The 25,843-nt window shown below is 46.9% G+C and overlaps 1 protein-coding gene across 1 annotated transcript in view; it reads right to left on the bottom strand.

The window, feature by feature from the left end:
* The window catches only part of STK10 (serine/threonine kinase 10), a 44,497-nt gene extending 33,642 nt beyond the window's left edge, over positions 1 to 10,855 (bottom strand). The window contains exons 1-2 of the mRNA XM_085298126.1: positions 10,826 to 10,855; positions 10,553 to 10,717 (exon numbers count right to left, since the gene is read on the bottom strand). Coding sequence (XP_085154252.1) covers positions 10,553 to 10,717; positions 10,826 to 10,855 — 195 coding nt within the window. The remainder of the gene's footprint in view (positions 1 to 10,552; positions 10,718 to 10,825) is intronic.
* Between the last annotated feature and the right edge of the window lie 14,988 nt (positions 10,856 to 25,843).

Here is a 25,843-nt window from a genome sequence, read left to right as displayed (position 1 = left end):
CAACCCACGGAAAACATTTCCTTAGGCTTAGGTGTGGCATAGAGTCTCCCTTCAGCATGCTAAACCCAGGGAAGGACCACATTTCCTGGAGGCTCCTCGCATAGAGAACACTGGCATCATTTCACGTCGTGAACAAGGAATGACTCTCTAGGCATCGATGCTGGTGGGGGCGAAGGACAGGAGGAAACGGTCTAGACCTGCCTGTCTCCATCAAGGTAAGGGAAAAGAATGGTAAGACAGGTCTCTCTTCCCACCCATTAGATCATGCAGAAAGGGCGAGAAAGCATCTTTTCCGAGCCCTCTAGGAATGGCAGAAAGCAGAGTGCACAGATAGCCCGTGGGGCCTGTTGGTCCTGACTCAGAGGCAGAGGAGACAGAATCAGTTTAGGAAAGCATATTCTAGAAACAGAAGTGAAAASTCCAGGAGGAACAAAAAAATAACTGCATCATTACCATCTAGAATCATACCATGAGCTGGTGAATTCCAGCTTTCTGATCTATTTTTTAAATACCAGTCACTCAGCAGCTGTTGTAGTGGGCTTTGCACASCATTCCTCAGCCCAGTAACAGACCCAACGTAGAAAAAAGATGGAAGCATCAACTCGCTCTGTTCTCAAATTCTTCATTTTACTGCAGCACCAACAGAATTCAGAGCCTTCTGGAGGGGAGGCTGAATTCTGCTCAAGAGGCAAAGGGCAAGTCCCTAGTGCTGCAAGGAATATGAAGTGGAGCAAAAAGAACAGAGGCAGCCACTTGCCCAAAAGCCACTCAGAAAAGTGACATATCTGGGCCTCAGACCATCATAAGACCACACAGGCCTTGGGCAGCAAGCTGCACGTGTGACACAGGGTCCCAGCGCAACCTCTGCAACCTGGTTACAGCCTGAACACGAAAGGGAGCCAGGCGCGCTCTCAGTGTTGCAAGTAAACAGAACAGCCTGTATCCAGCTGTACTATCAGTTTTGACAGATCTGGCACTGAGTGAGCCTTACTAGAGCCAGAGATTGACATAACATCAGCCTATCTAGCACTGAGGTGGCTGGAGGTATTCCCCTTTCACCAACATCAGGGGAAGCAGCTGACACGAGTGTGGGATCTAGAGTCATCCTGGCTGTGACTCCTTCCCACTGGGCACTCCCTGCCCCTCCAAGCTGATCAGATCCTTAGGGCTGAGCTGAGGATTGCTGAGCTTATCTTTCAGGTTCCAGCACAGATTTTGGACAAATTTACACCCCTAACTCCTGAGAAAGGGGCCTACCCTTCAGACTGATACAACCCCCTAGGATAGAGCTATTCTCTGTTGATGGAAAGAACACAAATATATTTAGGCACAGAAATTGCATTTAGTCACAGTCAAGGCACATGTCCTTTACTTGGTCTGTTCGACAGCTGAACCCAAGCTCTGATGGTTAACTATGAAGTTATGCTGTTCTGTCAGCCCTAAGAAGAGACAAGACACGTAATGTAACATTTGCCCTCCCAGAAGTGGCTTACACAACAGGGAATACCACTGAGCATGTTGACTCAGTCAGGCTGGCTGCAAACTATTATCAGTGTCTCATCTTTAGACTTTGTCTCTTCCCTCCCCAGGACAAGACTGAGCAGAATACAAGAGCTGTCTCTAGAGAGCACTGTCTTGGTTTTTAAATATCATTTGGTCAGATCTACTCTCTCYTTTACGTCAAGGGTCACGCAGATCAGTGAAGCGTTGTCGGCAACTGTGTTGAGGTGTCCCTGTTATCTTGGCCAGCACGCCCTGCTCCATCTGAAGTCCAAGGATTAAGTTTACATTACGAAGCGGAGTGAGGAGGTGGGTCACATTCCTACGCCTACGAAACTTGGCACTTGTCACCCTCCTGCTCAACGCTTTTCACCAACACATGCTAAAGGGCTTGGAGAAAGAGGTAAAAAGATTATGCTGAAGTTGCTCCTGAGCCATTGCTGAGCACCGAAGGGGTGGTTCAAAGCAAGGCATCTCTGAAAGAGGCGCTCTGCCTGCAGGCTGGAGACTGAAGACAGGGCACCGCACTGGAGCGGCAGCAGGTCAGACACTGCTCATAAYGGCCCTAGCGTCAGAACTGCCGAGAATCCACGCGGTCCTTCCTGAGCAGCTTTATCTAGAGTCCTGCAAGGTCAGCGTGGCACCAGTGCAACAGTGAGGCCCGAAAAACAACCAGCATCTGCTGAAAGCCAGCAGCTCCACGCTCCTCTRCAGCTGTGACAAGCCCTCAGCGCAGGCTTGTTATGCCACAAAACAATACAGAAGCCCTCTCTGCTACCCAAGGAGAGAACAAATGTCAACAGCTTGTCTGACAGGGCAAGTATTCTGTAGGTGGAAGTGAAATAATTAGCTCTCTGTAAGAGAGCACTCCAAGCTTGCCAACTTTCCTTACAGACAAGGACTCTATTCAGGGACTTTAAATATAATAAATCTTTTTTTTTCCCTCTCTTCTTCTGAACAAAATAACCTACAGAGAAAAAAAAAATGTGTCAAATAAAAAAAAAGTTTTGTCCCCCTAAGAAGATGCAGGACAGCAAGTGAGGGAAATCAAGTCTTGCACAGTTTCAGAACAGGACAACTTAATCGAGAACAAAGTCATGCAACACCGCACCCTTCTTCAAATGCAGAGCTCCTCAGGGATCGCAGGGAGGCTGGCAATGAGCTTTTCACACCTAAGTCACTCTGAGGTGACAAAATATTTCCTTGAACTCACAGCCCACAGGTTGGCAGAAATATTCCCATTCCTACTGAAATTTTGGCAGAACAAATCAAAACTGTTTCGGCTAATCAAATGGATTTGAGGGRGCAAAAACATCCTTTATCCATGTTTGAATCACGCATGGCATTTAGTTTCTTTTGACGAGGGTGATAGGCGATCCTGCTGAATTTACCACTCCTGATTTGCTAATCAGCTTCCTAGAGGGAGGAAAACCTGTGAAGATACCAACCCAAAGAGCTGCAGAGGTACCAAGCAGAGAGGGTCTGCACAGCCAAGAGAGGCGATCGATCGTCTCCAAGAGGCCGGCACTTGKTCGTGCCATGTCACACCCGGGGGAGAAGAGGAGTCGTTCATTTGCCGCATGAAGGCGAGAGCTAACGGGCTGTATTTGGGATGCGGGTTAAGCGAGCCGCACACAGGCACTGGTGCGAGCYACCACTTCAGGAACGAGCGGCTCGTCCCAGCAGCTTGTGCTGCGAGACTGCGACYGGCTCTAAGCGCGCTGGTCTCGGCACGTCGCGCCCGGCTGCCCCRCGCAGAGCCAGGTCGGGTGGGTGGACAGCCAGCACCCCCTTTGCTGCAGCAGCCAGAAACACCCCCTGGCAATGGGCCTCTGCCTGGGCACGGGGCAAAGCTATTGCTATTGGGACATACGAGACCAGAGTCTCCCTTCTCCCAAGTCAATCAGCATTCAGAAACCATTCAATTCACCATGAGCATTTATCACTCAAAAGGCAGCAAAAAGCAGAAAGTCTATTTAAGCATGGGAAAGGGACTGAGAATAAACAAGCCACTGCTTCAATGGGAAGATTCGCCAACCTGAACTACCCCAAGATGCCAGCAGCTAAAATAGATAATGCATTTCATAAGGGCARAGCTTACCATGATAGGTGGAGCTCCAGCTGGGACAAGTTTCTGATATCTTATTAATAACCAGTGGTGCCAACTCAGCCTCAAAACCTTGCCTGGCTGCCTGTCCAGGTGACCGACACTCTGAAGGGAGCAGCAAAGGATGTTGCAATCTCACTTTTGCATGGTATTTTTCTGGAAACAATTTTTCCTTTGGATCATCCTCAAGTTTACAACACACAGCACCTGGATCCATCATGCAGGAAAAATATATTTCCAGTTAGCTGTTCCAGTAAAGTGCTCTGAAGTCAATGGGACCTGCCCCAGGGCCATGTAGCCCACAGARTGACATTCCTCCATCCCAAATGAAAACTCTGTCTCCCATACAGAGGTAGTTCATGAATATTTATTTATATGCAAACATAGTTCCTTAGCATTTCCCTTGCTAAGCTAGCCAAGRGGGAACATGGCTTATTGCAAAAGTTTTTAATGCTTTGAAAACTAATTTGCCTATAGGCTCGTTGTCTGCTGCTTTTTATTCATAACACTATGGTCTAATAGTTATAACCCTGTACTCAGTGGGTAAGGCTAATTCCCAGGTACCATTTACCTGCTAGGTAAATTTAGGCAAATTATTGTCTATGCCTCAGCTCCTCCTCTAATAACTGCGATAATGAGACTTGGTCTCTTTTATAAAAGTATTCCACAGGTTACAGAYGACAAGGTTATATAATCACAAACTTCAGCTTCAATAAGCTTTTTTTGGTAACATTATCCTGTTTAAAGAATGATACACAAGCTTCTTTTATAGTTTAGATTATCATGTTGCTACCTGTAGAAGCACTCGAACTTGGCTTTGCTTTAGTAATTTGCCTGTTGCATAAGTCATTCTTGATGGTTGACCAAGATCATCCAATTACATTCTTAGCTTTGAGGGAAGGCCCTAATTTTACCCAGAACATGATTTCCAGAGACTTGCCAGGAGTCTGAAGCTACAGCTCATGTTCACAAGACAGAGCAGGTAGGTTGCACCCATGGTCATTACTGCTGCAGAAYCCCCTGACCAGCTGTGCTAGAGCAAGGAAGTCAGGAGACCACCTTGTCCAAAGATGTGGAGGTTAAGACAGTAAACAATGTGGATAAGAAAGAAGCACAGATGTAACACAGATGTCTCCAGATAGCTCTGGGGAGATACCTAGTAGCAGAGGAAGGGAGTGAGAATGCCTCCCAGAGACCTGGCAGGTGGATGATGTCCATGCTTTGCAACACCCCAGCTGGTGAAGACACAATCTGAAGGTCTTGGTAAACGCAGACTGAGCAGGAGTAAACACTCATTCAGGTCAGTTTATGSTACTCTAAGTGAATCGTTTGACCCTAGGCACTCAGAGATGTATCCTAAAGGCCACTAGGCTAGATCGCTTTTGCTGTCCCTGCCTCTGCTCGGTGTTATGTTTTTCGGTGTCCRGTGTTACGCAGCATATGGCTGATCCTCACAGCAGGGAGGGGATACGGCGATATCCCTGCAGCRCTCCCAGTCTCCCAGGCAGCAGGGAGGTACTGGCCAAGGGGGGGGCTGCACATATCTACTCCTTGCCTACTCATCCCTTGCAAAAATTACTGTGGCCATTTTACAGATCCTCCCAAGTTCTAAGGCACTGGTAGGACTTTAGAAAGCAGCCCAGCAAGCAGCACGACCATGCAGGTCACACACGGCACAGCTCTGCCCCGTGCTTTGTGCTCCCAGGGACCCTGGCACAGAGCAACTAAATCAGGCATTTATTTAAGCATCCATAGCTGGGGGAAGGGAAAAGGAAAGGGCAGGTTTTCTCCTGCGTCAGGCTGGCCAGCTATTTAACAAAGTTCTCAGGCTTGGGGTCGCTTTGTTTTTCTGCAGCGAGATACAGCTTAGCTGACACAAGCACTGCTTTGTGGCAGCCTGGAGGAGCACAATAGCAGAGCTGAGGTCAGGGTCTCTCCTCTGCTACATCCAAACACTACGCACGCTCTGACCCTTGCACGCCGCTAGCAACTGTTCAAGCACCACTGGGAGAAGTCTGGCACAAAGTTTCCAAAGCATGAGGCTGAGCACGCAGGACCAGTTCGGACTGCAACATTCCTGTCAAGTGAAATTTTAAAGACACGTGAATAGCTCTTGGATTCCTCATGGACAGATGACTGAAAAGCCTGGAGAAAGCTGCTCTGATGTAGCATTCACGCACATGCAGCCCAAGCACCTCTAGCCAGGGCTCGGGCTGCTTAGAGTACAAGACATYGCTATTTCTCTGTAATCTGAAGTTGTAAAAGCCTCCTCTTGCTTAAAAAAAACCCCAAATCCTCAAACCCTAGAAAATCTGGTACTTATCAGCTTTTTGTTGTTGTTCTTGTTTTCAAAGAAGAGCATTTCAATTTAAAATAATTAAATGCCGCAGATGCTTTACATAACCCAGCAATCAGCACATGGAATAATGAACATTTCTTTATGATACAGGATTTTCAAGAATGTCCAAATCTCCAGTCAAAATCCATATCAAAGGTATAGCAATCCAAAAAGTCCCTGGTTAAACAAGTCAGGGCCTGCCCACAGAAAATGCAAAATGCTTTTATAAGGGAGGTACAAAGCTTCGCCACGAAGCTGGTGCCTTTCTGCAAGCTATTCAAGTTACTTACATACCCACACAGCAGGCCAGTAAGAAGAAACTCTAAGCTGATTAAATTAACCATCCCCAAAATGCTCTGGCAAGGAAGGGTTACCTGCATGGTGCGACAATTTCTGCTTTGATCTCCAGGAAATGCTTGTTTATTCGAAAGATCGTTTGCTATAGCAACCAAAGTTTACAGAAAAGGAGAAAAAAAATCCCAATGCTTAGCTAGAAAACTTGTACAACTACTGGAATAGTCAAATGTTAAGCACCTGGGGCTAGCCAATATTTTCAGCAGCTTCCCCAAGAATTGTACAGAGGCGGCGGGSGGGATTCGGGGCTTCCTGCGCGGCGGCCGAGGCAGGGCTGGCTGCCGGGACACCCGCGGCCTCCCGCGGCGCAGGGATTTCCTGCAGAGAGGTCAAACTCCAGAGGAGGCTCGCAAGAGTTTATGAAGGGTGCAGAGTTTATGACTGCAAAAAACACGGTCAGGTCGTTGAGTGAAAGACCTCGCCCCYGAGAGAGCTGACAACAGCCAAATGCTGTGAATATCCGCCAGCGCAAAATTCATCAATGCAAATGAGAATCGCCTCCCTGGGTCGYTTTATCACTCTTCTCTGTCTGCAAGAAAGCATACTCAAAAGCTGCAGAGATACTTAGAAGCCAGAGATCAAAAGTTCCTTTCTTTGGCGCTCCAAGCCACTTTCCTGTTCTTTTGGAAGGAAAAAAAAAATCATAAATCTCAAGAGGGATACAACATTCTGGGTCTGCTGTGTTTCTTTGCCACTTACTGTCAGAACAATTTCAGCACTGTTGATTCTAAACATTCAAAACCTGTACCTTAGTACCATTCCTTAATCATAAATCAGGTTTAAGAAGTCTATTTTTAAAATTGCACATATAATGGGTGAGGGAAGTTTGCCTTTGTGCCTCCAAATCCCACATCACACTTCAGAAAAAGACTTAAAAATGTGACCCAGCCACAAGGCTTAAACCAGACTTTTATTTAATCTTTTTCTTTCTTTCTTTCTTTCTTTTTATATAATAGCATGAGTTTCTCAGCTTTCATTTGGTGCCCCCATTTCCAGCAGCTAGGATTTATGCAAAAGAACATCAAATGCCACAGGGCTTGTAATACAAATAAAATAAAATCATGAGAGCTCCCAACWCTGCAGTTTTGCAAGCCTTGCTGGGCTGTTTTCAACCAGCACAAGACAGCTTAGCCACCACCACAAGCAAAGAAGAAAAGATGAGGGGAAAAAAAATGAAACAAGATATTGACTGCTGGCTCAGGGCACAACATCTCGGCAATGTATTTATACTCTTAGGAATTTCGTGCTGGATGCTGTCTTCTCGCCAGTTATAGTCCAGAAGACTCACTGGGGTCCTCCAAGCTCAGCCCTGGGCTCGCCTGTAACTTGCAATGGGCTTCTGCTCTGAGATGCATGAGAACTGGGTTTCTTTTCCTTCAGCTTTATATAGATCAGGTACAAGAGAAAAGGAATTTGTTGCATTTTATGCTTTCATTTCAACGCCGCGTATTTAAATAAAGCTGCCCTGGGATAAGCTGCTTCCCTTTGCCTAGAAAGATTTTTGCTCCATAAATACTGCATGTCATGTTCTGGTTACTAAAGGGAAACGCCAGCCCCCCTCCACCCTCCAACACAGGAGCCACAGGGGCCTCGCGCAGCTCTTGGGGACAAGGAAGTCTCTGCAGCAGCAGACACCGCAGAAGGCCAGGTTTCCGCACATATTTTCCTTGTTAGTTCAAGACCAGACAACAGACTGTTTTAGCCAGAGCCCTTCTCAACGGYGAGTCCCTCTCAGTGCCGTCAGCTGAGACTACTCGTGGCACAGACCAAGCCAGAAATTTAGCTGGAGCCAAAAGCTCCTGCTGTCCAGGAGGCTGGATATATCCAGACCTCTTGCCAGCTTGTCCACGCACTGCGTTTCCTGCTCATTTCTCACTTTGAACATTGCCTTTTCCTGCGGGACTCTGAACACCAGGAAACCACAGCGAGTTGCCTGCGAGCCACGCACAGCCAGCAGCTTCACCCAGGCTTTGCTCCTGCACCAAAAGCTTGAGCCACTTCAAGCCAAAAGCACCGTGGATTCCCTGCACCCATCTTGCAAATTCTTGTTCAGGAAAATGCTGKCGAGAATAACTGTATGGATAGAAACCGAAGTGGAACAAGCGGGAAGGTGGATGAGATAATGAAAGACTGCGTTTATATTTGGACGCAAATTTTCCCCAGAGGTGCTGGTGACTTAAAAGCAGAAGCCTTAAACTTTAGGGAAAACCTGGAAGGCAGAGACTAGAAACACTAGCTTATTTACTTCCCTCAAAGCCAGTAAAACACTAGAGCATTAATAAGAACAGCCTGAGCAACGCAATGCAAATGCCAGCCCAAGAATTAAGTGAAGAGGATGATCCTCCCCCATAACAATAGCTGGGGCTGTAAGGTCTGCCCTCACGGGAGACTGCGATACAGGAGCCTCTTGTTCCATCAGCTTCAAAGAGGCTGTTTAATTTTAGCAAGGCGGCAAGCGTACGACACTACAAAGCACTTTCTGGACAAAAGCAGAGCGGAGGAGATCTGCAGTCCATTTTCCCTACAGGAAGGAAGGCAAAGCTTCCTATCGCAGCGAGGAGGTGGAYGGGGAGAGGGGAGCATGTCAGGCCAACAAATAACATCCAGGCAGAGCAGGCACAGAGCAGGGCGGTAAAAACAGCAGAACAGGGTGGAATATAAACCAGCTCCGYCTCTCACCCCATGTTTGGCTTTTTAATTTTGTCAAGTTTAGCTTTGCTGCAGTCACAATTTGTTCAAGCCCCAAATTACCTCCTAGGAAATAGGTTTACCTTTCACTTCCTTAGACAGGCACCTATTTACTTTCATTCCTTAATGCACCCAGACACCAACATCGTGATTAGCAGCCATCCAAATACTAGGTCTCCAGACAACATGCAACCCTTCACTGTTGCAATGGGACCACTCAACGAAGGAAACGCACAGCACTGCATACTGTAACCCTTCTGAACGRGATGTCACAGAGAAGTTGTGGGCTTTTTCCATGTATTTTTAAATAAGAAGGGACACGAATGCATGCTGACATTGCAAAAGGTGCTTGCTGAATAAGCACATGTGGCCCAATAAAATGATAGTTTTAGAGCATTGCTTAACTGAGGAAAGAATTAGATGCAGACTGTATTATTCCAGTYACAGCCCAGAGGCTCAGTCCTTGAGTGGCCTAGACCCCAGCCAGGCCCAGTGACAGGCAAGGACCTATGGCTCTGACACTCCAACTCATACAAGTGCAAATCTCACAAGCTGAAATCTCTTTTTTCCCTCTAGTAGGATTAGCCCGAGAGGCCACAAAGGTATCTGAAGCATTAAAAAGAAGAAGGGAAAAAAAATAACAGAGGTGAAGGTGCACTTTGACACTTTCAYCTTGCCAACATGCCCTCAATGGCTGCTGAGTCTACTCAAGTATAGTAACAAGACGGAGCTGGTAAACAGGTTGAAAGAATAGAGAGGAAAGAGAAGGTGGGTTTGAAAATCCTCATATCTGCCTGACTTCTAATATCCTGACAAAGGTGTGTGTGCATGCACACAAGCACCCAAACCATTATTTGAGTCTAGCAAAGGGCAAGCATACAAGAGGAGATGCCCTCACCCTCTCCAGCCCTCCTCATCCTTCCCAAGGCAGCACACAAGAAGGTTTCTTTCACGCTAATCTTCCTCTGGTGCTAGGGAATTAACAAAGAAAACAGTAAGCAGGAAAAAAAAATAGCTGCTGGGCCAGGAGAGTTGTACAAATCTGCTGTCCCCATCCTTGGCATGACTAGCTGTTGCAGAAAGACACCRGATCCCATTTTATGTGACAAAATGCCCACAAGTTTTCCTTGGGGCCTAGGAAAAGGCCTCCACAGACATTGATCTGTGAAGTCAGTCAGTCCACCGATCTCTTAGTATCTACTTCTAGTGCATAAAAGACACCGAATCAAAAATAATAGGTGCACCTTATAGGTGCAGCACTTTCCAATTTTRTAAGTTCCAAGTGGTCAAGAATCCAACAACTCCAGTTTTCTCTGCACAATGAGGATCTTAAGAGCTCCCCTGGGCTGTTTATAAGCAGCTTGATTTAGAAGAGTTTGTGCCCATCAGAGAAAGTAGGAAAAATCCGGGAACTATTGAAGCAGTGAGTAGAGCACAGCTTGTGACATATTTCTAACCCACACTGATGCTTCTAACTGCTCCAGAGGTGCTGCTTTACCATAAACTAGCYATTTCCTCTGCAAAGCAAGAAATGTGCAGCTGTACACACCGCGAGAGGCTCTTACCCAGAGCTTGCCATTCCAGTAAAATGCTCCCAGCAGCTTGACAATGTGTCGATGATCGCAGGTTGCCAGTATTTCGATCTCCACCATATAATCCTCCAGTTCATCTTCGCTCTTCGTTTCGATGACCTTGGCAGCAGCTAAAGCTCCAGTTTCTTTATTCTTAGCCTGCAAGACAAAAACAGGTTAAGTGCAAAGGCAAGGAGCTGGGAKTACACAGCATTTGCACAGTTCCAGTTACTCCAGTTCATGCTCAGCTCCGCTATTACCGCATACGGCACTAGTGCGAAAAACTTGCAGCTCCATTTGTGCTTTATAAACCTGCCTGAAGCTTTGCATATAGGATGAACACTGTGGGCCMAAAGCATCCTTCTTCCTCCCCCTAGTCCCTCATGCCCGCACCACTTCCCACTCTCCCACTGGGAGAATGAAGCTTTCAGAAAAGGAGACTCATCCTATCGCTTGCAGCATGAAAAAACATGGTAGCTCAGAAAGCCTCAGGCTTTAGGGGTTCTCCAATAATACTGTAAGTGACAGCTCAATCTTACAGAGGTACTGAGTACACAGAAAATCCAACCAAATTCACAGTACAACCGCGAGCCATCATCGCCCCTGAATGTCCCTATGGGCCCCTTCTTCACCAGGGTCTCTACCAAGGCAGCTTTCTGCAACACGCGAGAGGAACAGAGGGATCTCCTCCTTGGCCAGAAACGAGGTACGAAGGGCGACAGGGCACACGGTGGTTTCCAGGGCTGCCCAGCCCTCCTGGCGGTGTGCTTTAGCRAGCTCCTCGGATCACAAGAAGAAAAATACTACATACGCTCTCCTGGCTGCCCCTTCCTYGCTGCTTATCGCAGCCTCTTTCACTAAGTGACTAGAAACCTGTCAAAACCTCTCTGTTCTAGTGGATAGGAAACTTTTTGTGGTGTCCCATCTTACAGCTCTAGTGGAAAGTTTATGCCTCCTCATTMTCTGCCAGCATGCTCATGCCAGCAGCACCGCTACAGCGTTGTAGCATCTTGCTGTCTTGCTACGGTGAACATGTCTCATCTGCCCTTAACCTCGGGTGCTCTCCTGTCCTCACACCTCCAGCACCCGGTTCCTCTCCCTTGAGCACCAGTGACCAGAAACAGGCTCGGTATTTCAGATGAGGCTTCAAAAGAGTTGTAGAAAGCACTGGCAATATCATGAGAGACCCTTCTCAGCCCAGACTGGATAGTTCTCCATGTTTTCTTTCCCTCCCTGTCCCTCACACCAGAGGAGTACATGGCTGGGGGAGCAACAGAGGGAGAAAAGGAGTGAGGCTCTTGGAGCTCACCGCTGGTGACCGGCAGTGCTCATCACAYCGCACGCTGCAGGCTAAGGCCAGCACCCCCCGGGAGGCTGCCTCTAATATCCCCCCTCCTGCAGAAGTGATCACAAAACTGCTCACCTAATTCACTGCAGATCAAGCACTTGGGCAAAACCACCACCACTCGTGTACACCCGCAGGTACACGCACATTTATCCTTGCCCAAAACTCTGCTAGCCCTGGCCAAATATAAGGGGTTTTCAGCTATCAGCTTAAGTTTCACAGGAGGAGGAGGGAAGTGATGAAAGACATAAAGGGAACTGAGGGCTGTTTTGGATGGATGAGCTGACCTCTTCTCCCCAGTCAACACCTTCTCCCCAAGCCTAGAAACTGGCACATAACTGCGCAGCCGCTGCTCCATTTGCAGCTGCCACACACCAGCAAAAGRCTACTAATGTCAAACCAGAAACGTTTGCAGACACGTTTTTTCTTACCACYTAGCTCTCCTTGTGGCCCTAAGGCACACGGGGATAAAAAGGAAGCTGATGAAAGGCTTGGTTAAAAGGAAGCATTTGTAACCAGGCAGGGCCAGCCCGTCCTCMGAGCTGGGGCAATGCTGGCTGTGATGACGGCACAGGCCACTTCCATGGAGGAGCCCCCMGGGCAGGACCGGCAGCCTAGGGCTCGCTGCTCGTGTCCCTCAGCAGTGGCTTGCTCTCGCTCTGAGATGCCTCTGCTTCCCCTCCGCTGCTCCATGTGCCCTAGAGGCTGCAGTTCGAGGACACTATGGGATAAATCATATCCTGGGAAAGGGGATGAGCCGGAGCAGTTGACTCAGAGACTCAACACCATTCCCAGACGTGCATTGAATCAGCAGACCAAGGGACAGGAGAAATTATAGAATCATACAATCAGTAAGGTTGGAAGGGACCTCTGGAGATCATCTAGTCCAACCTCMCTGCTCAGCAGGGTCACCTAGAGCACGTTAGACAGGGTTGCGTCCAGGCAGGCCTTGAAKAYCTCCAGAGGTGGAGACTCCACAACCTCTCTGGGCAACCTGKTCCMGTGCTCYGTCACTCTCACAGTGAAGAAATTCCCCCTCATGGTCAGGCGGAACTTCCTGTGCTTCAGTTTCTGCCTATTAGCTCACCCTCTCCAGTCCCCTGCCAATGCAGGAGAGCTCCTACAGCACAACCTCAGGTGCATTACCCATGTGCCTTGTGTCATGTCTGCTCCTGGACTGCCTCTTCCGGCTGACCAGACACTAGCTGGGCTCACAACCACTTCCATGGGGACAGTCAGATGCTGCATGCAGAGGAATGCAGCATGGAGAAAGTCACATTTTGAGTGTTATCACTGGAGAAGCAGTGACCGGTTCTGACTCCTCTCACTGCTCTGTATTTTACGTATCTGTTGTTGAAAAGCCTATGCAGGAGTTTGCTGTGGAATTAATTCCCAGCATAAACATCATAAGCCCAGCTGAACAGTTTTGTGTAGGTTATATGATACCATAACTGTGTACCAAAAAACACGCTGGCAGGGAGGAGAGAGGAACAAATGAAGGAAAAAACATATAATGGAGGACGGAAAAAGAAAGGAAGAGAGAACTGAAAAATGATGCTGCTCCCTCTCTCAGGCAGAAACTCTCAGCTCTCTCCTGGGTTTTGAAGACTTGCTGAATTCACACACTACTTGGCATGGAAGGCTGCATCTTTACCACAGGGGACAAACCCATTTCCAGCTGGGCTTGCTGCCCAAATGCAAGACTGCAGCTCATGCTGGTTTCAGAAGAAATTATTTTTTTTTTGCTCAGATTTGTTTCTTAACCAGTTGCCACCAGCTGACCAGATGCCCAGAGGAGGGCACACAGACCAGGGCAAGGTGTGGGTGGAGAAGGGAGCAGACTAAGCACAGGGAAAAGAGCAGCGTTTCTAAGAACGAGTGAGAAGTGCCCCATTGCATTCACTCTGCACTTACAGAGTTGGGAGAGATCCAAGGAGGGGAAGTAAATATTGTACGAAAAGGTGGGGCTTCCCTTTGTGGTCAGCTAGCATACACTTCCCCACTGACGGGGCTCAGGCCAGCTTCGCCTCTCCAGGCACTCTGGGGCCCTGAAGGCACTTGAAAAATACCCAGAGCACACCCAACTCCTCCACTGCAGCATGGCAGAGCTTGGCAGTGAGCCGTCTTGACATGAGGTCCGAACCAACCTGCCCTCCTCCCCAAATCTAGGTGGGAGCCAAACTAGCAGAGTCATGCAGCCACCTCTCATCCCCTCCTGGGATTGGTAAATTGTTGGGGAGGGGAGTGTGCTCACCCTCACCTAGAGACAACATCCTCATGATCCACACCTCCATTTAATCCACATCCTGCCTCACTCCCAACCAAGACAAACCCATACTCAGACTCTGGCTGGTTCTTGCCCACTGGAGGTGCCAAGGTCACCAAGCAATAATGAGAGCACTGCCTGCTCCCATGCCCTGTTAATCTGCTGGAGGCAGAAATAACCAAAAGCAGGGCACACTGGGAGAGGGTGCAGAGAAGCCATGCTGCAAGTAATTGGTGGATCCCCCCACCAAGACTTTTCCCAGGCACTGGCAGTCACGAGTCAGTGGTCACAATGTGGGTACCTACCAGAGGCAGGTGCACCACTGCACCACGTGCCAGGACAGTGTGACTCCATGCAAAGCCCTGTCTCACTGTTGCTCATGGCAAGGCTTGTTTTTTGARGAAGGTCAAGGGGTACAAGTGATATTTTAAAGCTTTATACCTACAGTTCGAATGCACGTCTCCCTTTGGAGGCAGATAGCTCTCTCTCACACTAAGCCTTTTGCAGGCAGACCTGCCAGACWGTGCCTTGCAAACCAGACTGCAAGCTCCAGGTGGAAGAGCAGAACACAGYCCGCAGGTTTCATCCTGTGGCAACCTGATCTTAAGCATTATAATACCTATGACTAGCAGGTGAGTAATCAAGCAACACTGAGTTATCTCTTCCTTTCTAGATATGAGCCTGTTAACACACTGCTTCAATTTAGTGTTAATAAACATCAGATGAAGTCAATCTACAAGTGGAAGCCCCTCAAAACAAGGGCTGTTTTCTGCTGGACTTATTCAGCCCTAGCAAGGATCTCACACCAACTCCAACTTGAGGCCAGCAGGAAGGGATGCTGCACAAACCACAGTCAGGCAGCCAGTTAGGTCCACGGGGCTTTCAAGTGACTCAAGAGTTATTTTAACTGTTAAAACAGCACTTCTGGGGCATTAAAGAAGTCCCCACAGAATCAGCTGCTGCCTTTCATCACCACTATGGACTGCTCTGAATGAGGATGTTTTTTCTGGCCATCYCTGTTTCCTTGTCTGTTCTACTCCCTGACATGGGGGTCAACCACTGCAGGGACAGAGAGGATCCCCATGTGCTGTGAGAGGTATAATGCTACCGCAAAAGGAGAAGAGCTTGGCTATCCCACGTCCCCTGCCAAGCCAGCACAGGGAAGTCAGGCTGCTCAGTCACACTGGGGGAAGTGAGACCATCATCTCTGAGAAGTCAGCTCAAGATCTGACAAACTCCTGATCCAATAATACAAGCTTTTGAGATGGCAACAGCAAATTCACATGGGATGCAAAGAAGATGGTATGGGCACGACCCCAGTACTTTCCATGGCCCTGTGATAATGTCACAGCTACAATTAAATGTTCTCACCGCACTTCTCAGAAGGGATCAAAATGCCTCACAACTCTATTTTACAGTGGTAAAAGCAGAAAGGAGATCTAAAACCATAAGGTCAGCAGTAGATTTTGGAAAATAAATCTCTCTCAACAGGGCCCATTATAGTRTGGAGAAGAGACTGATTCCCCTGCACAGCTGCCTTCGACGAGACCCAAACTCATGCAGGTTAGATAACTGACCCCTTAGGGAGTTGTCCATGATCCCAAAGAGCCTTAATTCAGCCTTTAATGTTATTTCCTCATGAGACGGAGAGAGATGCACCCCTGAACACACAGAACAAGCTATTGCATGTGCTCCTGAACTGAGTTCAGCAAGTCACCTTACCAGAAGAGAATTGGAAATTCACGGAGCTTCTGCAGATGGTGCATAYGCTAATTTATTCACCCTCCCTTTGCCTCTTTGCTGGCTGCTTGTATGACTCCAGCCCTGACTCGGAGTTAAAGCCCTGTCCCCAGGCAGCCTCCCTGACAGCCTGCTGAATGACAGCTGTGTCTGATCAGCCAYTCAGCCATATCACAGGCCTTCAAGACAGCCAACCATCTCCAAAAGCTGCTCAGAGAAAGCCAGATTCACACTGACAGTGTCAGATTTTGGCTCAGTATGCTCCGTGGTCTTTATGTAACTGATGTCTGGCAATTTCCTTGAGCTTCTCTGCTTGTATTTTCCTATGTACAACATATTGCAACACAGATATTCCTCCAGTAAGGTTTGTGTGAATCCTAAGTAGGCCAAATGCTTGTTTTGCCCTTCCTGGAAGCCCATTTCAGACATCTGAGACATCCAGATGATGCTTTAGGGTTTAAAACCCTTTCMTGATTTCTACTTACCCTTGCGCAATAGATCAGAATCTGCCTTAAGACATTAGCACAAAGCAAAACACAGCCCAAATCGACCTCAAAAAACCAAGCCAGCAATCATGCACAAGGAACCTGCATCTCTGAGTGTAATCTGCAGGCCTGGCCGATACCCCTCGCAGCAAGGAGGACACATCATCAGGCTGAGAAAAAGCAGCTTTTGCTACTCATTGTCTAAGAGCTGCAAGATGGAAGGAAAGGATTGCAACCAAGCTCTCTACAGCTTCACCTCTCTCTTGAGCTTCATTAGGGTCATGCCCCACTCTTGCAGCAAGGGAAATGAAAAAAAAATCTCTCATGAGGGCTCATTTCATTGGCCYTTAAATCTCAAACAAAAGACAAGACAACAATACAGGGGAAGGAGGAAAACCAAGAAGCATCAAGGCAGTACCATAGGCTGAGTCAGTAGTCCCTTTCATGGGGACGTCTGTCAGATAGCCACATGTCATTTCAGATGAAAACTTGCAAAACAAATAGTATCTGAACTACAAATCCAAAGTCTTTTGCAAACCCCAGACCAATTACAGGGTCTCCAATGCAGCAAAAAGCTTGTAGACCATCAGGTCAAAAGAATGCAGAGATGTGAAGAGATTTTCTATTCCCAGGTAAAATACTCCCAGCTGCGCAGCCTTTAAGGAATTCGTGGTGTTTCCCAGGCCATCAGTTTTTGCATAGAAATTTGCTGACATAACAGAAAGAAGAACCCAGGAGGTGAGATCTCAAGAACAGAAACTGTTTGATGCCAGTCAATGACCTATGGCTGGTTGATCTAAAAATGCACCCAGTTCTGTCTTTTAGTTCCTCCACTGCTGAGCATTTTAATACCTTGCATAATTTATTGAACTGCTAATTAGCACTTAAAAAAAAAAAAGGAGAGAGAGAGAGAGAGAGAGAGCAGACAGCTGCTAACATAGTGCCCAGGGTGAGCTGCTGAACTATAGTTAGATTTATACAGCCCTGGCATTTGAAAGCTGAAATGCTGTTATGGCCACTACCAGCCGTGTTGAAAATCAGCGTGCTGCCCAGACCAAGGCTGACAGGTCAACAGTTATCCCATAAACCACTTCCAGAAAGCCAGGCCAGGAGCCAAAATTTAGGGTATAAAACAAGAAGGCAAGAGAGGATCTTGCTGAAATCACAGAGAAGGATGGGTGGTAAATGTGTCACTACCAAATCTGCAGGGAATACCAAAAGCAGGAAACATGGGATTACTCCTAGAAGGCAGAGGCAAAAAGAAACTACTGCTCAGTTTATGGATTTAAGGGATAAAAGGTATCTACTCAGGTGACAGAAAAGGCTCTGTTTGGCTTTTGTCTGTGACTCACCACATGAGCTATTGTGAAATCCAGAGCCTGATAAATGCAGGAACTATTTTAAGTCTTTAAAGAACWTATTACCGGAAGGCTGGATTGTTCAGTCCTTCCTCAGGCAAAACTGACGCTGAAGGAGAAGTAAATATCAAGGTGGAGCAGAAGAATGCTCCAAAAGAACTCTTGCTTAATAGTGATAGAGAACAGCGCTAGCAGTGAGAGAGTTGTGATCATTTCCACGCACGATTTGTCTAAGCTTGCTTGCCAGCATGGCCAGCTGCCCACCGTATCTGCCCAAGCCAAGGGGTGATCCTTCTGAAGCTGCTCACCACATCTTTAGAGTGAGGCTCTGAACTGCTCTTTCCATCCTTCCAAAGCCTTCTCTCCATRCAGAAAGAGCCGATGTTTCAGATATCTCCGAGTTTGAGAATCAAAAATATCAAGGAAAAAAACCTCAGTGGTCTCCTTCCAATGTGTACTACATTTGGGGTTGATAATGCTGCTATTTTTTCCCATACATGTTCCCATTGCGTATCTCTGTATGCAAGTAACTGCTCRCTTAGTTGTTCTCAGGGATAACACAATGACTGATTGCCTTCCAACGAACTTGGCCTGAGCGGTCTGCATCAATAAATGAACTCAGAGTAGAGAGGCTCAAATCAACRTTCATATTATTGTCAAATAATCAATGGGAGCTGAAATTAGTTCCATGTCTGACAAGCACCCTAGGGCCACTTCAGTTTGTCACAATAAATGAAGCTTTTTTTTTTTTTTTTCCTTTTTTTTTAATACTGAACTCATCCCTCGGTATCAACTCAATAACACAGCCATCTCTAACAAATAGGCATGGCTATAGCAGTAAGGTGAGCCCAGCACGGGGACCTCAGCATGGCAAGCCCTGAGAATATCACACCTCACCTCACTTTGCTCACCCTGGCAAAGGGAGGGATGTGTTACATGAACCGAAGGGTGAGCAGACTTCCCATCAATAAGATCACATCAGCCTCATCAGCACGCTGCTGTCCCAGGTGGCTGCGCAAAAACCACAACATCCTGGCCCCCTGCAGCCACTGATGAGAAATCCCACATGCACCAGCACAGATTTAGCCCCAACCGGATGCTTGCTCTGACTGCAAGCCAGCAGCACCAAGATTGCCCTCCCACAAGGATGCCAGCAGCCCAGGGTCTCAGCGCCATGCAGAGCTGAGGCCTCCCAGGAGCTTGGGAAGACCTCCTCAGGTCTTCACAAGGAGAAATTAATCTGGAGGAGTTATTATTTCAGAGGCAAAACATGCAGTTGGGGAGGTAACTCCATACCTCATCCTCTGATGGGATGAGGTGCCTCCATGCCAGGCAACTATTGCCCAGTTAATTTTCCAAGGGGGCAGGGACATTGCACCAAATGTAATGGAGTGGCACAAGTGAGAAAGCATGTAACAGGGCCTAGAACTGGGTCCAASTGCCCCTCACAGCTCACACTTGCTTCTACATAGCAGGCCTCCGAAGCAAAGGGGGCTATGCAAGGTCTAGCATGGCATGCTGAGGTTAGCTCCATGGATACCAGGTCAGTGAGGGTTAGCCAAGTGGCCTCTGACTTCCGTGGGTTGCACCCAACACTGTTGCTCTGGCAACCATCGAAATATGTCTGCAAGGGTTGGGGGGAAGTGGAAGTGGCTTGCAAACAAAWTGAAAAGCATTAGTAAATAGGCAGAAACACATTCCCCTGGTTTTACAGCCTAGGTGCAAGAGAAAGTCACATTGCCAGACAGTTCAAGCAATGACAAAGACATGTTTTCTACATGGACACACCAAAAAAAGCATGATCAAAACATGGCAGGAAGCTCCTTGGCACGTGCACCTTCTCTTGCGTTAAAAGCTCAGCAACAGCCCAGCACCATTTCTTATAGAAGGGGATGAGAGATAGTAAGCCTAAGCAGCAGGGCATTTGTCAAGGAGCAGAAAAGATGCTTCCACACAAAGCTTCAGACCTTGTACCCAAACACAGCCGTGGATGCCAGAAGAACAACAGAAGACTTCTTTGTTGGTGCACCACACTATAATCCACCTACAGATATTCAGCTGACTTCATGCTAGTTGAGTGTGAGRGAAACGAAAATAAAACCCATTCAAGGTTTGAAGAGAAAAAAAAGATCTACGTAAATCCAGTATCTTCAGCCAACATACACCTAGTGCTTGGAAACACAAAATGTACTTCAAATCACTGGTCTCCTGTAACAGCGCAGTGCTAAACCTAAGCATTGCTACTCTGATCTTCACTCAGTCAACACGAGAGCCAGAGCATTGGGGGCAGGGGTGGGATGGAAAAAAAAAAAAAGGAGAAAAGAAAAAAAAAAAAGAAAGCCATACAACCTCTTCAGAGTTTCCTAGCAACTTTCTGCAACAAGTCTGGCACACAGAGAGCTAGCAGTGGGCTGAATGGCTGCCCTGCCTGCGTGCCAGGAAACAGGGCTCAGATAGGCAGTGCTTCAGTATGTGTGCATGCAAGTGTGTGCATGTGCACATGCGTGTGTGCATGTGTGCACACCCGTGTTGTTGTTCTCTTTCACATCATGCCAGAAATGTGTCAAATCAGCAAGGCCCTTGTAGAAAAAACAAAGCAAAGTCCTTTGCTTTGCTCCTTTGCTAGAAATCACTGTTGGTGCACTAGCGTGGGCATTGCTTCTGCTCAGGTCTTCTTGGAAAGCCKCCACAGAGGACATCTCAGCAGCATYGCTTGTGCCTGTTTGCAGCTATCAAGCGAGAAATTTAGGGCAGAGATGTTAGCAGCTCCAAAACGCTTACACACACGCGCGCTCGGATCCACCAACGCCTGCTGGCTTTGCTGGGTGCACAACTTCCTTCCCTGCTCCCCTGCCTACCGAAATACCACACACACTTTTCAGTTGGTTAAATAAGGACATGACTCATAAGTGTGAGAGCTCAAGCTGGTGTTAGGGAATTGCACAAAAATGAAAAATGGCATGAAGGYTTCCAGGTGTTTGATGGGGAGAGCATTATGTTTTGAAGACCACAGGTGTAAAGGGAGGTGTGGTGCTTTTCTGTAGCTAAGTCAGTTAACTCAGCTCCAGGCAGCAGTCATGCTATCAGTGTGCTCTTCACAAAAGGCAGACTCCCCCTTGTGACCCCATGTCCCMGTGGGAACTCAAGGCACCATGCACAGATATTGCTTCGGAAGCCAATTTCATTTTCCCCTCTTCTACTGAGAGCAAAGCAGGCCCTGGAAGCCGAGGTGACATTCCAGACCAACCAGAGAACCAGATATTCATGAAAGACTTTGAGTCATGAGACTTTCTGGACAGGGATTTTTCTAAGGCACAATGACTGTCACATGCTTGAGGGCCCTAGGGTAAAAAACTTGAAGTCTTCACCTACGCTTTCTCTCCTCACAGCTACCCACAGCAAGCAGCATTGCTGAGCTCTTGACCACCAAACAGAAGTCATTGCCAAAATGCTTAGGCCATGGAGAGTTACCCCCCCCCACCTCTCCCACTCAGACACAACCACGGATCTGCAGAGTTCAGGACAAGGTTCTCTTGTACTTCAGTAGGGACATATTCTATTCAGTTTAAAGTTAACATTACATTTAAGTTTATATTTCACTCAAATCCAATGTTGTTTGGCCCTTGCTCTATCAGTAAAGGAAGAGCATCTTCCCACTCCTCTTTTCTCCCCCTTTGTATCATTTTACAAAAACCCTTCAGCTATCCTAAGGGACAAGGCTAAGACTTGATCTTAGCATTTTTGCATGCCTTGTGGGCACAGTTGCAATCAAAGTTTCTGTTGTTGTTGTTATTAGAAGAAGAAAAAAAAAGAACAAGCAAACACAGGAGGTTAACATCTTTCCATCACACCTTTCTCAGGATTTGCATATTAAACCCCTAGTGAGTCAAACTGACAAGAGCTGAGCCTGAGTTACTTAAATATTTATTTATATATGTGTATATTTGCACAAAACACAGTGGTGTGACTTCAGTTAGCGCGCAAAGAGAGGTCTGGGAGTGACAGGAAACATCTCGCAGCTTCTAATGAGCCCRTGGCTGTGAAAGCCATGCTTACAAGGCAGCTCTGCAACACCTTAACGATCAGTCTGTTATTATCCAAATTTCAGAATAGAGCATTTACAGTCCCTCGCATGCTCATTATTAAGCACTAACCCCACCGTAATAGATCAGATAMCCAGAATAGAATTTTTAAGCTATATCTACAGAAGGAAGGAGGAAAACAACATAAAAGGCATGTTTATGAACTGGAGTGGCACGGGGCTCAGCRTACAGAGCCCTTCGCTGAGAGCTCTCTGAAGGGGAATTCAGATGAACAAGTTCTGTTTTCTGCAACGCTGGCAGTCGCGGGCAGCAGCGCAGCCCACGCTCCCGGCGGGGCCGTGCTGTCCCCACCCTGCTGCACRGCAGCGTTATCAAGGAGCCAGCGTCCTCGTGGGCACGCACTGGAAAGCAGAGATAGCACTTCGCAAGAGGCACGAGCACAGCAAAACAATCCCACGGTTAGAAACGCAGCAAGCSTAAGGGATCCCTCCGGCAGAGCCTGCGCTGCTTGTAAGCTTCGAGCCCCTTTCCCTAGGAGCTCATAAATTCTTAATGCTCAGCGCAACGCTGCTGTGTCTCATCCTGCCAGTATTAATGCAGCTACCTGCAGCAGTCAACACTACACTCCTCCACCTAATGGGTTTTGCAGGACAGAGCTGTGATTCAGCAGCTCAAAGTATCCAGCGGACACCTCGCAGCAGCCTGCGCTGCTGACTTAAGTTACAGCACACCCGAGGTCCTGGGTTTCGCATGGCTCTGTCCCAGCAGAGTGGCTCACAGCAGGCCTACTCCAACCCTCCCTCTGTGCACGCTGAAGTCAAGCTGGACTTTGAGCCAATAAAGTCACAGCCATACATTTTATAAACTGTATCTTAAATATTTCTCAAGGAAAAATAATGTGACTTCTAAGACTGTTTGGAAAGGCTCTGGCCTGAGCCCTCCTCTATTCCTAGGTGCTCAAGCCTAGGGATACTGCAGGCTTCACTGGCTAACACACATGGATTACTGCTCCCAGCTGCAGGCCTCGTGACTGATTTAAGACTGTTGWTTTCAGAAACTTTGGATGAGGTTGGTAACAAAGTTTATTTGGCATGCAGCGTGTTGCTATCTGTGGGTTGCTGCCACTTCCTTATGACACAGTACCCRCCAGAGTTACCAGAAACAAGCGATTAATAGAATGAAAGCTAGAAAGAAATAGTTTCACTCCACCCCCTTCCTACTTTTCAGCTTCATTACCCTCTGCAACAAGTTTCACTGTTTCCTCATCAGTCAGCTCCTCTTTTGCTGAAAAAGTCTTTGCAAAAAAATAGAGAAATCTCAGTAGCTTTCACCAGCTGCATTTTTTTTTTTAAGATCTACTGTATGCATTTCAGGTTCCACTATAGATTATACATATTTAAATAAAACCTGTCCTACTTTTGTAAACATTGTGTCAAACCAGTTCCAATTTGTTCAGCTGAGTGYGTGGAGAATCCAAGAAACAGTTCACTGACAGTGTTTTGCAGCCCAGTAACACTCACCAATAAAACCATTATGTGGCTGATTTGTCCTTCCTCCTGCTCAAACCTCGTACCATAAAAACAAAACCTACTAAAATGAATGAGTTTTTTCCTCTACGAAAACCTAAATTTCTCCCAAGTTGGACCTCACTGGTAAGGTTTCAGACTACTCAACATACTAATCCATCCTTAYGCACTGCTCAGAGACTACAAGCTCTTATGAGTCTGTACGTAGGGCAGGCCATAAGTACAGGCAGACTGTATCATATCCCTGTACTTCTGTGTGTAGAAAGGGGGCGGGAGATGTGCAGGAACTTCATTCAAACATCCTGAAATCCTCGCACCCATACAAAGACTCTGACTCGCCCTAAACTATCACTTTAGTGTGAACAGCAAATTGACATTTAGATGACTCAAGAGAATGATTATAATTGTTCACTGTATCTCAGCCAGCTATATTTTCCTTGTGCATAGGCAGGGTTTGTTTGCCTTCCTTCTCCCCCCCCCCCTTCTTTTTTTGGCAGCTGAACAGAACAATATGGCAAGCCTGTTACTTCGCATCACTGTACTACGTGCATCATCACCCTAGCGCAGTCGCTGCCTCCAGAGTTAGAAGAACTGAGGAAGACAACACACAAGTCAAGTCTTAGCGTGCCAGAAAACTACTTATCTGCAGTAATGCTACTGGCTATTATCTAAAATAAGATAAAGATGTGGCACCCGAACTAATTTGCTGTTCTTAAACAAACAAAATCTTGCACATGAACTCTTCAAAACCCAAGCATTCCCATTCTGCAGTCAGGATGGAAGGCAGGCAGAGAGGAGATCCAGAGGAGATGGAGAATAAAAACTTTACCACCTAAGAAGAATAATATATTCTTTTGATTCTTGCCACAGTGTTAATCCTCATCCTCAAGATCAACCATGTTAAAACATCTCAAAGGCAGACCATCGTCTAAGTGTGTTATTCATAGACAGAGCGAACTTCTGGTTATCACCATGCAGTCTGCACTGTATGGTATCATACAGACTACATTCTCATTTGGGTAGAAATGTGGCTCAAAGGAGATGGAAATAATTGGAGATGAGGAGATACTATTTGACAGGCTTATGTCCTCAGTCTATAATACATAAAGTTTCTGTGATAACTTTATATATTGCTGTGAGACTTCAGTGAACAAAGAGGTATTCAGATATGAAAATAGCCTTAAAAAGAAAAAACTACTTTTGAAGTAGTTTTATTCTGAAAAGTTACCACTTTTGCATATAATGTATTTAAAATATACATTTAAAAGAGTTATTTTTCTAAGTTAACATTTGTCTCAGAAGCCTATTATCTTATTTTACAATGTTTACCTCATTCCTATCATTGCATGAGAAACTTAAGCAAATATAAGCAAGTAACTACCCAGAAGAGTGAACGTTACCATATACAAACCCATTTCCAATGCACGGCACCAACTAAATTGGTAATAAAAGCACTGATTCCTACTACTGTTATTTTTAGAAAGATAAATGTATCAGGGATTTACATATGGCTTTTAGAAATTGCAATTTATTAGAAGAAAAGATCTTTCACCAGAGATTTCCACTCAGTGGATACTTAGAAACAATAAAAGTCAGACTCTATCAAAGAGCTTGCAGTAGACACAACAAGACAACACATCCCAGCCGTTGTGGTAGCACACCTCAGTCCTGACCAGCAGACAGCCAGGCCCCTTYGCGACCGTCTCGTAGTGACTATTTCCTTCTCAGTTCTGAGGTGGCAGTACCCTTTTGGATGCTGTTAACGGGACCATCAAAAAAACCCTGCCACGCAGCTACGYCACAGCTCCCTGATTCCAAACTTTTCTCTGAATGCAGGTCTCCTAAGAAAGCTGGGTCACCAACCTACGCCTGCAGCTAGTCCCAAACAAAAAAAGTCTCCTGGGGGAGCTGCTGTATGGAGGAGTGTAGCACTTTAGAGCCAGTAACAGGCGAGAACGCTGTTGATTTGGAGTGCAAAGTACAGCTGAGTATTTGGCCTTAAAAACCTCAATTCGTTAACRTAAAAGTTAAACATTCATAGCACTGGACATGTCCCCACTACAAGAAGCAGGGCTCCTCTGCTCACCTTGAGCTTCCTGCCTGCAAGGACTGCAGGAATACAAATCATGTCACCCTGGAGGCTCGCAGAATTTGGAGGCAGCCTCGAGGCTGCTGACTTCCAAGAAATCTCCCTCCATTCATCGCACCAGCAGGTTTGGCAGGGAACACCTCACTCACTTACAAAAGCATCGCTCTGAAAGCAGCTGATTTAAGACAAAAATAAGAACGCTTCTCTCTCTGCTTGCTCCTAACCCCACTAAAGCTTTGACTCGCGGTCCTTGCTCTCACCCGAGGAAGGCACAATACTTAGTTTCTCTTTGGTTTCCAGTCACGGTAGCTAATGGGATGTGCAGAGCCAAGCCAAGGTCCCACAAGGATTTCTCCTCCAACGCTGCAGACAGCTTTCGCGTTTGCTCAGCGAGCGCGGAGACCCGACAGCAAACACGGGCGAGCCGCAGCGC

The sequence above is a fragment of the Rhea americana genome, unplaced genomic scaffold (genome assembly GCF_003343005.1).
Source record: "Rhea americana isolate MKP2758 unplaced genomic scaffold, rheAme1 scaffold_135, whole genome shotgun sequence".
Lineage (NCBI taxonomy): Eukaryota > Metazoa > Chordata > Aves > Rheiformes > Rheidae > Rhea > Rhea americana.
The sequence above is the reverse complement of the archived record's forward strand: the minus strand, read 5'-3'. Positions and strand labels throughout refer to the sequence as shown.